General features: G+C 43.4%; 1 protein-coding gene across 1 annotated transcript in view; it reads right to left on the bottom strand.

Annotated features, from left to right (window-relative positions):
- Positions 1-18,102, bottom strand: part of LOC128665774 (transmembrane protein 272) — a 129,835-nt gene that overhangs the window by 101,126 nt on the left and 10,607 nt on the right. The window contains exon 2 of the mRNA XM_053719967.1: positions 17,066-17,098. Coding sequence (XP_053575942.1) covers positions 17,066-17,087 — 22 coding nt within the window. The 5' untranslated portion in view covers positions 17,088-17,098. The remainder of the gene's footprint in view (positions 1-17,065; positions 17,099-18,102) is intronic.

The raw sequence follows: 18,102 nt of genomic DNA, 5'->3' as shown, positions 1-18,102 counted from the left end.
ATCTGCATCACAGACACTTCATATTTTTCCATGAAGATATTAGCTAGCGAGGGGGGCCACGTTAGATCCCATGGCCGTGCCAGAGATCTGTTGGTAAAACCTGCCCTTGAACCGGAAAAAGTTTAGCCGGAGACTCAAGTCCAGAAGTTGTATTAGGAAATCCCTTGGTGGACCCACATAGGGGTATCTATCCAAGGCTTCAGAAACATACAGTTTTCCTGTTTCATGCGGGATAATGGTATACAGGCTATTTACGTCTGAAGTTGCCAAAATGTATGGCTCTTCGATAGTGATTGATTTCAATTCTTCAATAAGTTGTGTAGAATCCCTTAGGTATGACCTCATGTTCCCCACAAGGGGTTGTAAAAAATAGTCAACAAATATCGCCAACCTTGAAGTAATTGAATTCCGAGCGGAGACAATCGGTCTACCAGGGGGTCTTTCGAGGTCTTTGTAAATTTTGGGTAGCGTATAGAGAATCGGACAAGCTGGATACTCAATCCTCAAAAACTTTGATATATCTTCATCAATCCAAGATTCCTTTATTCCTTCATGTATGGTTTGGTCAATCAGTAGATGGAATTCCTTCGTGGGATCCCTACTCACTGGTTGATAGGTGTGGGTATCGTTAAGTTGTTGTTTAATTTCATCACTATAGTACTTATAGTTTAGCACGACTACCGCACCACCTTTATCCGCCGTGCGTATTACGATATCTGGATCCCTAGAGAGTGCTGTGATGGCCTCTTTCTCTAGTGTAGACAGGTTGTTATGCAAAGGATTGGCCTCTCTATCTTTCAACTCCTGGGTGATCAGTCTCATAAATGTTTTAATACTGGCGTTGTTACTTTGAGGGTCAAACGAACTCTTAGTCTTGAACATCTGTTTTTCTTCTGATGTAGGTGTATCCCTAAAAAATTCTTTTAGTCTTAACGACCTTTGAAACTTCTGACAATCAATAAAGACACTGAACTCATCACCTTTACATGATGGAACAAAGCTTAGCCCTCTATTCAGTACACTTCTCTCAGAGGTGGATAGGACCCGGTCACTAATATTCACTACTAGGTCCTCTGTGGTACCCACAGTTGCTGTTACCTGGACAGAAGTGGCAGCTTTCTCTCTCCAGCCTCCCCTGCGAATATGGGGCCTCCTCCTCGTCTTCGCTGACTGGCACTGGTGGTGACCCCCTGAAAAACCTGATGTCCAGTAGACTGGCTACTAGTTGTTCCACTCGGACCCTGTGGTGTCTCCGTATCAGATCCGGAGCTGCTGTCCACTGTTTGAAGTGATTGTTTAGTATAGAATCTTTGTCTCCTCCGTCTCTGTTTAAATGGTCTTCTACTATCGCCACCACTCAGCCATCTGTAGACAGTTTTCTCCTTGTGGTCCTCACATACAGTTTGCAATTTTCTATTTTTAAATTGCACCAAGGTATCCTTGTATTCTTTTATCTGTGTGGCAAATTTTTCAAGCCAAGGTTCAGAGGAATCTTCTACCATCGTAGATATCTTATTACTCTCCCACTTTTGAATCTCTAATTTAATTCTGTCCAATTGGTTTCTTACTTCTTCAGTAACCAGAAGAATGAGATCCAGAGAGCATTTATTAAGTTTCGTGCACCAGCGCTTGCAAAACTCTGGATTATTGCGCCCAATAGTAGGTTGGTTACGTATTCTAAAGCCCCTTGGAATCATTAACCTTCTATAGTACTCGGACAGATAGACCCCATGGAGTCTCAAATCTGCCTCTTACTTTTTTAATTTCAGGAGGGCCAAATAAATGGCTTTTGCAGTGTTGCCTCCAGTCGTCTCATCTTCGGGGCTAAACAAAATCCTAGCCGCATCATCCTCCGTAAAGGTGAGGGTCTGTATGTTCTCCAGATCTGTATCCATGTCAACTACCACAGTCCAGGCGTGGTGCATGTGAAGTGGTGAGTGAAAAAAGCCTAATTAGGAAGAGGTCTCTTTCTTTGTGGGTGCAACAACAAATGAGATACAGTAGCAAAGATGTGCACTCTCACTCCAAAAACAGCTACCAGGGTGCTAGTGGGTATCAATACTGTCAAAAGAACTTGCACTCACTGGAATTTTTAAGCAAACAATTTTACTTGTGATAATAGTGACGTTTTGAGGATAATATATCCCCTTCCTCAGACAACAAGTGATTCAACACACAGTGCATATATAAGCATATAACATACAAAACCCTCCCCCTAATTAGAACAAAAAACGCCAAACAGGTTACCATGGTGACTGATACGTCACAATGTCAACAATAATGTGATAGTGTTGTTATCATATCAAAAATGCAAGATGCAGAGTCACTCCTGTTTGAATCAGTCTTAGACAAAAAGTATACATATATTCCACTTCAATACTGTAACGTAATTCTCGTGGTTCGTGGCGTATATCTCCCAAGTAGGATAATTTGTAAAGGTGGGTGGCTATTAAAGGTGAACAGGTATATATACAGTTTATATATAGTCGTAACAATCAAACGCTATGTGACTCACCGCTCCAAGGTCATGGTTCTGTCGGGGTTACTGGAGGACTTGCCTTTACAGAGCCTCCATAGCCCCTGTTGTTCCTCTCCAGTGACTTCCAACGCCGGGCTCACTCCTGGAGCCTCCTCTGCTCCCGCTACAAACGCAGCTCGTGTGCCCGGCTCCTACAGATGACATCACTCTCTAGCGTGCTCCAATCCCTTCAGTATTACGTATCCCTGCGCACAGTCCCGTAGCCACTCACCACACACACCTTTCAACTACTGATCGCCGCTCACACTCCCACGTCTGGATAGTATCAGCACTGGCTCTTCGGCTTAAGGATCCATTTGCAGAACCAAGGTAGGGTCTGAATAATAGAAACAAAGGAGCTTCCCACTCCTCCACATATATGCAAAAAATAAGTTCCAAGAAAGCAACGACCCTCAATTGTATAAAAGTTAAATAAAAGTCCAATTTATTAAGTACATTTGGTACAAAAAAGTTCAAAATTACAAATGCAAGCAGAGCAGCATCAAAAATGTATTCAAGCAGTAGGTAAGATCACAGTCTTACGCGTTTCAGCATTGATTTGCCGTAATCATAGACTCATTGTGAAGTTAATTGCTACATACATTTAAAGAACCAACTCTCACCTTATTAGTACTCTGAAAACACACACCTATTGCTCTAATTGAATTGCAATACTAGGTCCTAAAGACCTCCCTCTCTCTCTCTCCTCTTATGTTTGATAATGTTCAAGGACTTGAACTATGTGATTTTAACCCTGTGTATGCTCAATGACTAGTATGCAAATCCTGAAGTAACCTACCATAACACCTGTATGGAGCATGTAGATAAATCTTTAATAAATGTTACCTAGCTGCATAACCTAGGATGAGCTACTAAAGGGAAACCATTCTAAGGAAACATCAAAATAAATAAACAGACAGGGACCAACAAGATAAATGTGTAAATAGGTTATCATCCTTATTTATCCAGGGTTTATAGAATTATTTTTAGGTACTGGACCTCAATCCTATTTAATTACTTAAGCTGTAATGGATTTGCATGTATACTGTTATTCCCCCCTGTACAGTTAAAAGAGCAGGAAAATCTCAAGCATACATCAACACAGAGCCTAAATATAAAGTCAAGCTCCTACAAACCTATGATCATTTTGTTATGATTACCTAGAAGTTTGCAGTTCGAACCGTGTTAGAGGCTATCCATTAATGATTGTTTCTATTATCTAAGTTAGTCCTTTACGGATGGTATACTATGTATGTATTGGTTTTAACTAATGTATCTCATTAGTATGAATGTTGTGAGTGATTGATAATTATTTGTTATAGGCTTGTAGGAGTTTGACTTTATATTTAGGCTCTGTGTTGATGTATGCTTGATTCTGCTTCACTGTGTATCGCCGTGAGAGATCTCCATGGCAACCGGACAAACAAGCAATGTGATAGGCTATTTGCCTCCCACGTGACTCACCAGTGACTTCCGGGTTTTGGATCAGCGTTGCGGTTTGCTGGTGTCGGGGTGAATCCCTCGGGGCGCTCCAAAGTGTGGGACATAGACATGGTAGATCTGTAGGCACTATCCTATGTTATGTATTGGGTTTTTATCCCGTATATATAATTTCGTAGACTGTGTTAGAGGAAATCTATTACTGTTTGTTTCTATATCTTAATTATCTAGGTCAGTCGTTTATGGATGGTTTACTATGTACATATTGGTTTTAATGTATGTGTCTCATTAGTAGGAATGGTGTGAGTGATCGATAGTTATTTGTTATAGGTTTGTAGGCGCTTGATGACTTTTTTCTAGGCACTGTGTTGATGTGTGCTTGACTCTGCTCCGCTGTGTATCGCCGTGAGAGATCTCCATGGCAACCGGACAAACAAGCAATGTGATAGGCTATTTGCCTCCCACGTGACGCACCTGTGACTTCCGGGTTTCGGATTAGCGCTGCGTTACGGTTTGCTGGTGTCGGGGTGAATCTCTCGGGGCTCCAAAGTGTGGAACATAGACATGGTAGGTCTGTAGGTACCAACCTCTGTTATGTATTGGCTTTTTATTATAGTTTTATAGATATAAAGCTGATGGTTATCCTTGTAGGGTCTGTTTTGTTCTCTGATGTCTGTATGCCATGTCTCCCCAGTTCCTCTGTGTTACTTCATGACACGATCACTTATTAAGATATGGGCTTAGATGGTCCACTTATATATGATAACAACACTATCACATTATTGTTGACATTGTGACGTATCAGTCACCATGGTAACCTGTTTGGCATTTTTTTGTTCTAATTAGGGGGAGGGGTTTTTATGTTATATGCTTATATATGCACTGTGTGTTGAATCACTTGTTGTCTGAGGAAGGGGATATATTATCCTCGAAACGTCACTATTATCACAAGTAAAATTGTTTGCTTAAAAATTCCAGTGAGTGCAAGTTCTTTTGACGGCATTGATACCCACTAGCACCCTGGTAGCTGTTTTTGGAGTGAGAGTGCACATCTTTGCTACTGTATATATATATATAATTACACTTTCAGGTTTCATTCTTGATAGAATACACAGATTTCTAATTTAGACCTGCTTTACTATTGTTTAATGAAATGTACACACTACACAGTCACTACATACTTGTCTTTAGTATTGCAGTGGCCACATGCTGACCATTGGCTGCAGCACTTTACACACTGAGCACTTACTGCAGGACTATACAGTGGTCACTCACAATCTGACCATTGCATACCTTTACAGTGACCACATACTGAGCACTATATATATATATATAATAGGTGGTAAAAATTATTAAGTGAAACACATTCTTGAACAAGAGAATATTTTCTTTTTAGTAGTGCGAACTAACATACTGCCTCATCATGACGAGGAACCATAACTCACCTCACAATATGACAGCTGCTGTCAGTAAGCACTAGGCCGTCGTAGCCGCGCTAATATGCTGTTACCATGGGGATCACAGCTTCTCTCATTCTGCCTGTCAGTAACCACCAATCACCTGCTAGAGACACCTCCTTCCGTCATGGTCGCACATTCCGTCGGGTCGCCAGACTCGCACTACTGTCACTAAGGCATCCGAGTGCTCACATTGATCCGGGTGGGAAAATTCTACAAGCAAAGGAGTTTCACTATTGCATTGTGCTCTTTTATTCTCCTTAAGCAACCTATCTCTAAAGCAAGAGTGAAGATGTTGCTTGTGTATGAGGGTGACATAACGACCTATAGCACAGAGACAAATCTTTTAAAGAGTCATGAAACTCACGATTGTTTGTACTCCCAGAAACAGGCTAAAAAAAAGACTTCTCTAACTTGCCATCTGTTTCGGAACCGAATTACTCTCTTTTAGAGCTTTCTCACTCTCCACACCTATGCACTTATTGTCTCTGCAAAAGGCTCATTCTCGCCATCTTCATAACACTCATTTTGTGTATATTTTATTTACACCCTTCCCTATCTTCAGCTTCTATTGGGCAGCCCCCAATATTAGATATTTCTATTTGAATCTCTCTGCATATTCACTTTCTGGGTTAACGTCCTCCTCCGTCTCTACTATACACATCTACTTTCTGGTGTCGCCTTCTCCCCTTGCACTCAGTCACCAGGCAGCTCTCTGTGGTCGTTATGTCAGCCTCATACACAAGCAATATCTTCACTCTTGCTTTAGAGATAAGTTGCTTTAGGAGAATAAAAGAGCACAATGGAATAGTGAAACTCCTTTGCTTGTATAATTTTCCCACCCGGATCAATGTGAGCACTCAGATGCCTTCAATGCGTAGGTCGCTTAGTGACAGTAGTACCAGTCAGGCGACCCGACGGAATGTGTGATCGTGACGAGGAGGTGTCTCTAGCCAGTGATTGGTGGTCAGCCAGTCACGTGTGCACTAAGGAATGTGGTGACGTCACAGTCGCACATTCTGTCGGGTCGCAGATTTCGACACTACAAGCTGAGCGCTGCTGCTCATAATCACAGGAGACCGTCACAGCCAGGAGTCAGATATCAGTGTGTTAGCCTCCGGTGTTGCGCGACCTGATTTGCTGGCTGCGCTACACCGAGAGGGAAGGTGCGCGGCCGCCCTACCCCGCACCTTAGGGGGAACAGTGCTACTGACTTCTACTATTCGTTATGGCTAATGGGTTGGAAATACCACTGGCTGCAATGCTCATGGGATATTCCACTAAAAGACCGAACTCGGCCAGTAGTCTTGTTATCCCGGCGTCGAGCCAGAATGATACGGAATATCCCAGAGCAGAGAAAGTTCGCAAGATGAAGATAGTACTCAACGGTAACAGGGAGGAAATCAGGGATAGACCACCAGAAAGGTCAGGCTGGCAGGGTTCAGCAACAGCAAGGCAGTCCAGAGGTAAACCACTAGGATGGTCAGGCAGGCAGGGTTTGGTAAGAGTAAGGTAGTCCAGAGGTAAACCACTAGGATGGTCAGGCAGGCAGGGTTTGGTAAGAGTAAGGTAGTCCAGAGGTAAACCACTAAGATGGTCAGGCAGGCAGGGTTTGGTAACAGTAAGGTAGTCCAGAGGTAAACCACTAGGATGGCCAGGCAGGCAGGGTTTGGTAACAGTAAGGTAGTCCAGAGGTAAAGTACTAGGATGGTCAGGCAGGCAGGGTTTTGTAAAAGTAAGGTATTCCAGAGGTAAACCACTAGGATGGTCAGGCAGGCAGGGTTTGGTAACAGTAAGGTAGTCCAGAGGTGTAGCAGAGAGGCAGTAGGATCTGTAATATCTTTTGAGTAGGCAGAGACAAGCAAGTAACTACTCTTGGTAATTGTAGCAGAGAGGCAGTAGGATCTGTAATATCTTTTTGGTAAGCAGAGACAAGCAAATAACTTCTCTTGGTAATTGTAATAATAACCCCTTTCCACCAAGAACTAGATGACACATAGCTTGGGAGTCAACAACAACTTATTCAACAACTGGAAAAACAAACTTTTTAAAAACAGTCTCCCCTACAAGGGTTTCCCAACTGAAACAGCAGGGAGTTTAAACAGTAACATACAGTTTAACATACATTTTAACCATTAGCCTAAATAACAATTCCTGCATAGTTCATAAGTGGCAAGGTTTGCCACAATGCTCCCCCAGAACCAAACCGGCATACCCAGTCTGATCCCAACAGATTGGCTTGGGGAGGTCCGGAGGAGTGTTCACAGATCAAGGTTCAAGTTCAGTTTGTCTGGACAACCCGTCGGCGTTGCCATTTTGCTTCCCAGGTCGGTAATGGATTGTTAAGTCAAACGGCTGCAGCGCCAAACTCCAGCGCAACAGCCGGGCATTGTCTCCGGATACCCTGTTCAGCCACACCAATGGGTTGTGATCTGTGAGCAGGGAAAATTGTTGTCCATATAGATATGGCTGAAGTTTCTTGAGGGCCCACACCACGGCCAGGCATTCCTTTTCGATGGCGGCGTAGCTAACTTCTCGGGGTAACAGTTTCCTGCTTAGGTAGGCCACAGGATGCTCGCCGCCATCAGCCCCAACTTGGCTCAACACGGCTCCCAATCCAAACATAGAAGCGTCTGTATGGACGAGAAAGCGTTTAGTTGGATCCGGGGCAGCAAGGATAGGGGCATTTACAAGAGCATTTTTCAGTTCTTGGAATGCTTGTTCACACTCTGGGCTCCAGGTAACAATCTTAGGAAGGTTTTTACGGGTGAGGTCGTGAGGGGTTTGGCTAGGGTACTATAATTAGGTACGAACTTCCTATAATAGCCTGCAGTACCTAGAAAGGCTAGCACTTGGGTCTTGGTATGGGGAGTGGGCCACTTGGCTACTGCCTCTACCTTGGCCGGTTCGGGCTTCTGCTGCCCGCTACCTACTCGGTGCCCTAGGTACTGGACCTCCGCCATCCCTATATGACATTTGCTAGGCTTAAGGGTTAATCCTGCCTCCCTAATGCGATCTAGGATTGCCCCTATATGGTTCAAATGCTTGTCCCAGGAGCTGCTAAATATAGCTATGTCGTCTAAATAGGCGCATGCGTACTCTTGGGACCCATCCAGTAGCCGATCTACCATTCACTGGAAAGTAGCCGGAGCACTCTTCATCCCGAATGGCATGACCTTGAATTGGTACAGGCCAAACGGGGTGATGAACGCTGATTTGGGAATGGCATCCTCGGCTAGTGGGATCTGCCAGTACCCCTTACACAGATCTATGGTGGTGAGGTACTGGCCTCGAGCCATTTTATCCAGGAGCTCATCTATCCGTGGCATAGGGTAGGCATCAGAGACGGTTTTATCATTAAGTTTCCGGTAGTCTACTCAGAAGCGGGTCGTGCCGTCCCGCTTCGGCACAAGAACTACCGGCGAGGCCCAGGGGCTGTCTGAGTGCTCAATCACTCCTAACTGTAGCATCTCGTCAATCTCCTTCCGCATATGTTCTCTAACCGATTCTGGTATGCGGTAAGGAGGTTGACGCATGGGGAGATGACCTGGGGTTTCTACCCTATGGGTGGCCAGTCTGGTATATCCAGGCATGCTGGAGAACGTGTCTCTCTTTTCCTGCAGTAGCTCTGCTATTTGAGCTCGTTCCCGAGGACTTAACCGCTCACCCAATTGTACCTCTCCCAGACCTTCGTTCCGGTTCTTCATTCCTAGGAGGTCGGGAAGAGGTAAACTGTCTGCGTCGTCCGCGGCAGGGGCTGAAATAGCATTCACCTCCTCTGCGCGTTCATGGTATGGCTTCAACATATTTACATGGAGCATGCGCCTACCGCCTGCTCCAGTACATGGGCCGATCACATAGGTGGTGTCACAGATTTGTTCCACCACCTTGTATGGGCCCTGCTAGGAGGCCTGCAGATTATCATTTTTGACCGGTTTTAAGATTAGTACCTTCTGCCCAGTCTGAAAACTGCGGTCCCTGGTGCCCCTATCATACCAACGGCGCTGACGGGTTTGAGCCGCCTGAAGGTTGGAGCGGACGGTCCGAGTCAGGGCCTCCAGGCGCTCCTTAAACTCCAGCACGCATGGTACGATAGGAGTACCATCACTAGTGACTTCCCCCTCCCAATGCTCTCGGATTAAGTCTAGGGGACCCCGTACCCTCCTTCTGAATAATAATTCAAAGGGAGAGAACCCTGTAGACTCCTGAGGTACCTCCCGATAGGCGAAAAGCAAATGGGGTAGAAACCGCTCCCAGTTCTTCTGGGTATCTATGAACGTGCGGAACATCTGTTTCAGTGTTCCATTAAACCGTTCACAGAGCCCATTAGACTGGGGATGATAAGCGGAATTTACAATGGGTTTCACCCCACATGCTCTCCACAACTGGTGGGTAATCTCAGCCGTAAACTGGGTGCCCCGGTCCGAAATAATCTCCCGGGGAAATCCCATGCGGGAGAAGATTTTGATGAGGGCATCCACCACGGTCTCGGCATGAATATTAGCCAGAGCCACCGCCTCGGGATATCGGGTGGCATAATCCACGACCGTGAGTATATACCTCTTCCCCAAGGGGCTAGGCTTGGCTAGGGGGCCAATGAGGTCCACCGCCACTCGACTAAAAGGCTCCTCTATTATGGGGAGGGAGTGTAGCTTTGCTTTATATCGGTCTCCTCTTTTCCCTACTCGTTGGCAGGTGTCACACATCTGGCAATACTGCCTAATATCTTTGGTGATCCCTGGCCAAAAGAAATTCTGAGTTAGGCGGTGCTTCGTCCGACTAACTCCTAGGTGGCCTGACAGTGGAATATCGTGGGCAACCCGTAGCAGTTCTCGTCTATACCTCTGAGGTACTATTAACTGCTGAATGGACAGGGGAATAGATCCGGCCACTATCTTCTCAGTATACCTGTACAGTAACCCCTTTTTCCAACCATTCCTCTCTCCTTCTAACCCCGCCTGATTCTGGTTTACCTTATCCCTATATACTTGCAATGAGGGGTCAGTGGCCACTTCGCTACCAAACTCTAGTGGAGGGGCCCAAGAGACATTAGGGGGGTGATTGCTTACCTGAGCCTCAGAGTGATCAGTCAGTGTGTTGGTGCGGGCCTGTTGTCGGGTAACCACGGGCAGTGCTGCTTGTGGGGAGGTTCAGGGTGCAAACGCTGAAGTCAGCTCCCCTAAGTCGTTGCCCAAAATAACGTCTGCGGGCAAATTTTGCATAAGGCCCACTTCTATGTTCCCCGACCCTGCTCCCCAATCCAAGTGTACTTTGGCCATGGGAATCTTAGAAATGGCTCCCCCGGCCACCCGGACAGCTACACAGTCTCCGGTGAGTTGATTGGTGGAAACTAAATGTTGCCGGAGCAAGGTTATGGTGGCCCCAGAGTCACGCAGCCCTTGGACACGTCGGCCCTCTATATATACCACCTGGCAGTGGCTTTGTAGGTTGTCCTAATCGGCCTGTACTGGGTTTACCCCGTGTAAGATGCCCAAGGGTTCCTCGTGGAAGACTGGGGGTTGGGTCTGTAGTCGGGGCTTGTTCTGGTAGCAGTGTACAGTTGCCTGGTTGTTCTGGTTGTTCCAGGTGGATCGGTTCTTGTTCCTGGGACAGTCTCTCTGAATGTGCCCTTGTTGGTGACAAAGATGGCAACGGATAGCTGATCGAGTCTGGTATCGGGGAGGGTGGATTCTCCCTCCAGGATGGGGTAGCAGAGGTGTGGGAGCTGCAGTGGGGTTTGGGGTGACCCCAATACTGGAGCGTTGCTGTGTTCGTTGAGCTCTCCGAGCATCTTGGTATTCGTCGGCCAAGGACGCTGCGGTATGTACCGTGCATGGTTTTTGATCTCTCAGCCAGTTTTGCAATTCAGTGGACACCCCTTGGAAGAATTGCTCCATCAACAGGAGTTGTAAAAGGTCTTCCAACTGGGTGACTTGGGCTGCCTGCAACCAGCCTTTAGCTGTCCTGGTTAGCCGATGCGCCCACTCAGTGTGGGTATCTTTCTCCAGCTTCTTCAGGTCTCGGAACCGCTGTCGGTATGCCTCCGGGGTAATAGCATACCTAGTCAGGATGGCCTGTTTTACCTTCTGGTAGTCCCTGCTGTCCTCATCTGGTATAGTGCGGTAGGCTTCAGCAGCCCGCCCGGATAACTTGCCAGCCAGTAGGGGAACTTGGTCAGCGGTACTAATATTATGCAGTTGGCATAATCGCTCAAAGTCCTGTAGGTACCCATCGATATCCTCCATGTCGGTATGATCCTTGAATGCATGGTAGGGAATCTTAGCTTTCCCTGTACCAGCACTGGAGTGTACTGGTAGCCCCTCTCCGGGTCTCGGGGTGGTTTGTTGGGTCACCATCAAGTATTCCTGTATGTCTGCTGATGTCCGTGTCAGGAGCTCCTCCGAATGGGGTAGCAGAAAAAAAGCCAACCGGGTCCGCATCTCCTTTTGGAATTCGGTTTCGTTGTTCGCCATGGGTACGGCCGTACCTGCTACCCGGTCTCCCTCCATGAGCTCTGCAATCAGCCTTGCTTTGGTTTTATTGCTGGCAATAATTCCTCTCACCTCCAGTAATTCCTTCAATGCAGTTCTCTTTAGTCTGGTATAATCTGTCCCCATTCACTGTCTGTTCATATACATCACATGTCCTACGACTTGCTGTGCGGTTTGAATCCCGTCGCTTGCCACCAATTGTAGCAGAGAGGCATTAGGATCTGTAATATCTTTTGGGTAGGCAGAGACAAGCAAGTAACTACTCTTGGTAATTGTAGCAGAGAGGCAGTAGGATCTGTAATATCTTTTTGGTAAGCAGAGACAAGCAAATAACTTCTCTTGGTAATTGTAGCAGAGAGGCAGTAGGATCTGTAATATCTTTTTGTTAAGCAGAGACAAGCAAATAACTTCTCTTGGTAATTGTAATAATAACCCCTTTCCACCAAGAACTAGACGACACACAGCTTGGGAGTCAACAACAACTTATTCAACAACTGGAAAAAACAAACACTTTTTAAAAACAGTCTCCCCTACAAGGGTTTCCCAACTGAAACAGCATGGAGTTTAAACAGTAACCTACAGTTTAACATACATTTTAACCATTAGCCTAAATAACAATTCCTGCATAGTTCATAAGTGGCGAGGTTTGCCACAATGCTCCCCCAGAACCAAACCGGCATACCCAGTCTGATCCCAACAGATTGGCTTGGGGAGGTCCGGAGGAGTGTTCACAGATCAAGGTTCAAGAACAGAAAGTAACTCCTGTACTTGGGCACAGGTGAATGAAAGTGAAGTACTTACATAGCTGCAGGGTTCACACCACAAGAGGAATCCAGACCGGCATCAGGAAGGGAGGGAGCGTGTGCGGCGATGACATCACCGCCGCACGCAGACAGGAGCTGACTCCCCCCTAGGCAACGAGCAGCAAGCGCCGCGTCCCTAGCAACAGCTAGAGCGGCGCGACACTGGCTACATTTATATAACCCTAGTAGCATTAACCAATATGTGATCTACTGTAAAGGAAAAGTCTACTTGAAAATTGTTATTGTTTTAACAGATAGATAATCCATTTATTTACCATTCCGCAGTTTTGCACAACCAACACAGTTATATTAATATACTTTTTACCTCTGTGATTACCTTGTATCTAAGCCTCTGCAGACTGCCCCCTTATCTCAGTTCTTTTGACAGACCTGTATCTAGCCAATTGGTGCTGACTCATAAATAACTCAATGGGAGTGAGCACAATGTTTATCTATATGGTACACATGAACTAGCACTGTCAGGTCGTAAAAAGCTAATAAAATACACTGAGATAAGAGGCAGCATGCAGGGGCTTAGAAACAGGCAGAGGTTTAGATATAAAGTATATTAATATAACAATGCTGGTTGTGCACAACTGGGGTATGGATAGTAAAGGCATTAGCCATCATTTTAAACAATAAAAAACAAAATCAAGTAGACTGTCCCTTTAAGAGACACAGATAAAAACTCAGAGTGTCGATTATTCTTACGCTGTATCTGTTATTGATTTGGTCATTATTCCTGGTCGAGTAACACAAGGGGGAAATAAATGAGGGTGACATTTATATTTAACTTCTTTAATAATGTTTAAGTTAGTTTGTCGTTATTGTAATGACGGATTGTTCATTTTTAATATGTACTTAATAAACAGCTAGATTACGAGTTATGCACGATATAGGAAAATTAACGAACGCAACAAAAGTTGCGTTATTTCCCCCTCTATAGCGCAGCCATTACAAGTTTTGAAACAGCCGGCTTGTGCGTGCGATATGGCTGCATTGAGCTCCATACCACACACAATTCAAGTGCTGTTTTGAAGTGCTTGTGCACGCTTCCCCCATAGACATCAATGGGGAGAGCGGGTCAGAAAAAAGCCTAACACCTGCGGAATGAAAAGCTCTGTAACCCAGCCCCATTGATGTCTATGGGGAAAATAAAAGTTACGTTTAAACCTAACACCCTAACATAAAGCCCACGTCTAAACACCCCTAATCTGCTGCCCCCAACATCGCCGCCACCTACATAATGTTATTAATCCCTAATCTGCCGCTTTTGATATCGCCGCCACCTAAATAAAACTATTAACCCCTAATCTGCTGCTTTTGATATCGCCGCCACCTAAATAAAACTATTAACCCCTAATCTGCCGCTTTTGATATCGCCGCCACCTAAATAAAACTATTAACCCCTAATCTGCCACTGCCAATATCGCCGCCACTATACTAAAGTTATTAACCCATATTCCCCTGCACCCCAACATCGCCCACACTATAATAAATCTATTAACCTCTATCCCACCGCTCCCCGACATCGCTGCCACTAAATAAAGTTATTAACCCCTAAACCTCTGGCCTCCCACATCACTACGACTAAATAAACCTATTAACCCCTAGACCGCCAGTCCCCCACATCGCAACAACCTAAATTAAACTATATTAACCCCTAAACCTAACCCTAACCGTAACCCTAACACCCCCTAACTTTAACATAATTAAAATAGAGCTAAACTAAAGTTACAATTATTAAATAAATTATTCCTATTTAAAACTAAATACTTACCTGTGAAATAAAACCTAAGCTAGCTACAATATAACTAATAGTGATATTGTAGCTATCTTAGGTTTTATTTTTATTTCACAGGTAAGTTTGTATTTATTTTAACTAGGTAGAGTAGTTAGTAAATAGTTATTAACTATTTACTAACTACCTAGTTAAAATAAATACAAACTTACATGTGAAATAAAACTTAAGCTGCCTTACACTAAAACCTAACATTACAAAAATAACAAAGGAAATTATTCAAAACAATAAAAAACCCTAATCTATAATAAAATACCAAGGGCGATTAAAGGGACACTATATCAAAAAAAATTTTTTTCAACATACCAATTTACTTCTATTATCTTATTTGCTTCATTCTTTAGATATCCTTTAATTAAGAAATAGCAATGCACATGGTGAGCCAATCACAGGAGGCATCTATGTGCAGCTACCAATCAGCAGCTACTAAGCATATCTAGATATGCTTTTCAGCAATGAATATCAAGAGAATGAAGCAAATTAGATAATAGAAGTAAATTAGAAAGTTGTTTATAATTGTATGCTCTTTCTAAATCATGGAAGAAAAAAATTGGGTTTCATGTCCCTTTAAAAGGGCCTTTTGGGAGGCCTTAAAATTGCCTTTTTGTAGGGTATTGCTCTAAAGTTAACAGCTCTTTTGCTACAAAAACAAACAGACACCCCCTAACATTATACAAACCCCCACCCCCAAACCCACAAAATAAAAATAAAGTAAAACCTAATCTACCCATTGCCCTAAAAAGGGCATTTGTATGGGCATTGCCCTAAAAAGGGCATTTAGGTCTTTTGCTGCCCAAGCAATAATCTAAAAATAAAAACCCACTCCAAAACAAAAAAAACATTACACAAAATACCAAACAAATTATCAAAAATAATCAAAATTATTCCTATTCTAATAACCATTTTTTTTTAAAAACACACCCCAAAATAAAAAACCTAATCTTGAATAAACTACCAATCGCCCTTAAAAGGGCCTTTTGTAGGGCATTGCCCTAAGTTAAACAGCTCTTTTACAAAAACCACTAACATTACAAACCACCACCCCCCAAACCCCCAAAATAAAAAAATATATATAAAAAACCTAATCTACCCACTGCCCTGTAAAGGGCATTTGCATTTATCTCTTTTGCTGCCCAAACCCTAATCTTAAAAAAAAAAAAAAAACTCAAAAAACCCTTAAAAAAAAAAAAACCCTATGAATCATCCAATAGAATGAGAGGTGCTTAAATCCTATTGGCTGATTTTAACAGCCAATAGGATTTTAGCAGCTCTAATTCCTATTGGCTGATTCAAATTTTTCAGCCAATAGGAATGCAAGGGATGCCATTTTGAAACGGCTCCCTTGCATTGAAGATTCAATGTATGACGACGACCATATGAAGAGGATGCTGCGCGCCGGATGTCTTCAGGATGGACCCACTCCACGCTGCCGGAATCAAAATAGAAGGGCAATGTCTGGCCAGTCTGGCAATAAAAGGAAGTGCAGGAAATGAGCATCATCCCCCACAATGTACCATAGTCAGCAAGAGAGGTGAGTAAAATGGCTGCCATCAGCACATGGCAAACACAACAGGGAAAAACCCTGACAGGAATAGATCTTGTAGGTATAAGCTGCAACGCTAGCTTTTTAGCCTGACCGCAAAACTTGTAATGGCAGCGCTATGGGAATCCCATGAAAAAAACGTCATTTTGACGTGTGCAGGACTGATGTTGTGCTACGGTTATACCGACAAGACTTGTAATGGCTGCAGTGCTGTTTTAACGCTGAAATTACCATTTTGTCAGCGTTAAAACACCAACGCACAATTTGTAATCTAGCTGAAAGTTAATGAATTATACAAAAGAGAATTGTGGCTAAAAAAATGGCATAGCTTAATCAAAACCAAAAAAATAATAATACATTATAGCAGTTATGTATAACTTGTTATGGAGTTAAACACATAGTTAAAGCCCCACTCAGATGCCACAGAGGAATGCTTGCCTTAAAGGGACATTCTGGTCACAATTTAAATGCACATAGATTTATTACATCTGTGAATATAAACATAATTACAATATAAATGTATTAGCAAAAATGCTTCTAGTAAAAGTTATCCCTGCTTTAGTGTTAGCATTTCTGTGCACGTGCATGTGAAGCATAGCTAGGTATTCTCAGTGCACCAGCATTTTATATACTGCAGCTGCTCAGAGCACCAGTGGGGATTGTATCATGTCAGCAATTAACAAATTGAGTCATTACCAGATGGCACAAGCACCTTAGTGTTGTGTGTAAAATGCTGGTGCACGGAGCATACTTAAATACACTTTGAAACACCAATAGATTTTATAAGAAGCAAGTATATAACGAAAATGCTTCTATTAAAAAATTAAATGCACCTGTGCGGATTCCAATTTTGTCTGGAATGTCCCTTTAATCAGGAAACAGCCAGTGAGTCAATTAGCCGCGACAGTTGCACGGCCCAGTCAATCACTGTCTGCTTAGCAGCGGCTGCCAAACAGAATTGAATACGTTTTATTCCTTTACTGGAGCTTATGAGTTACTTTATTTTACTTACAGAGCTTAACGGTAGCCTCCATCTGTGCTGCTCCTGGAACACAAGATGCATACAGTTTATATTTTCATATCATATGCAATAAAGTAAACATTTTGTTTGTAGCATTGCTTTCAGCACTATTAGACATGCGCCCTCGCTATCCGCCGGCTTTGTTAATCAGGATTTATTTCTTAGTGGTCAAATATTAAAATCACATTTTTTTCGCTATATCAAAAGTTGTATATTTATATTAAAAGAAAATCGTGTTAAAAATATTTAATCGAGCACATTAAAAAAACTAATATATGAATATTTTTCCCAATGAAAACAGTTCAAGAAGCTCTAAATATCGTAGACTTGCATAATTAACAAACATGATAAAAAGACAATTCAATAGCACTTACTCTTAATTTCAATGAATAGTAGATTTTTTATAACAAATTTTAAACTTGTATTCAATTTCCCACAACCTGTATCATGTGACAGCCATCAGCTAATCACAGACTCATATACGTATACACTGTGATCTCTTGCACATACTCAGTAGTAACTGGTGCCTCAGACAGTGTGCATATAACTGTATCATGTGACAGCCATCAGCTAATCACAGACTCATATACGTATACACTGTGATCTCTTGCACATGCTCAGTAGTAACTGGTGCCTCAGACAGTGTGCATATAACTGTATCATGTGACAGCCATCAGCTAATCACAGACTCATATACATATACACTGTGATCTCTTGCACATGCTCAGTAGTAACTGGTGCCTCAGACAGTGTGCATATAACTGTATCATGTGACAGCCATCAGCTAATCACAGACTCATATACGTATAAACTGTGATCTCTTGCACATGCTCAGTAGTAACTGGTGCTTCAGACAGTGTGCATATAACTGTATCATGTGACAGCCATGAGCTAATCACAGACTCATATACATATACACTGTGAACTCTTGCACATGCTCAGTATGAGCTGGTGCCTCAGAAAGTGTGCACATAATTGTATCATGTGACAGCCATCAGCCAATCACAGACTCATATACGTATACACTG

The sequence above is a fragment of the Bombina bombina genome, chromosome 7 (assembly GCF_027579735.1).
Source record: "Bombina bombina isolate aBomBom1 chromosome 7, aBomBom1.pri, whole genome shotgun sequence".
NCBI classification, from domain to species: Eukaryota; Metazoa; Chordata; class Amphibia; order Anura; family Bombinatoridae; genus Bombina; species Bombina bombina.
The sequence above is the reverse complement of the archived record's forward strand: the minus strand, read 5'-3'. Positions and strand labels throughout refer to the sequence as shown.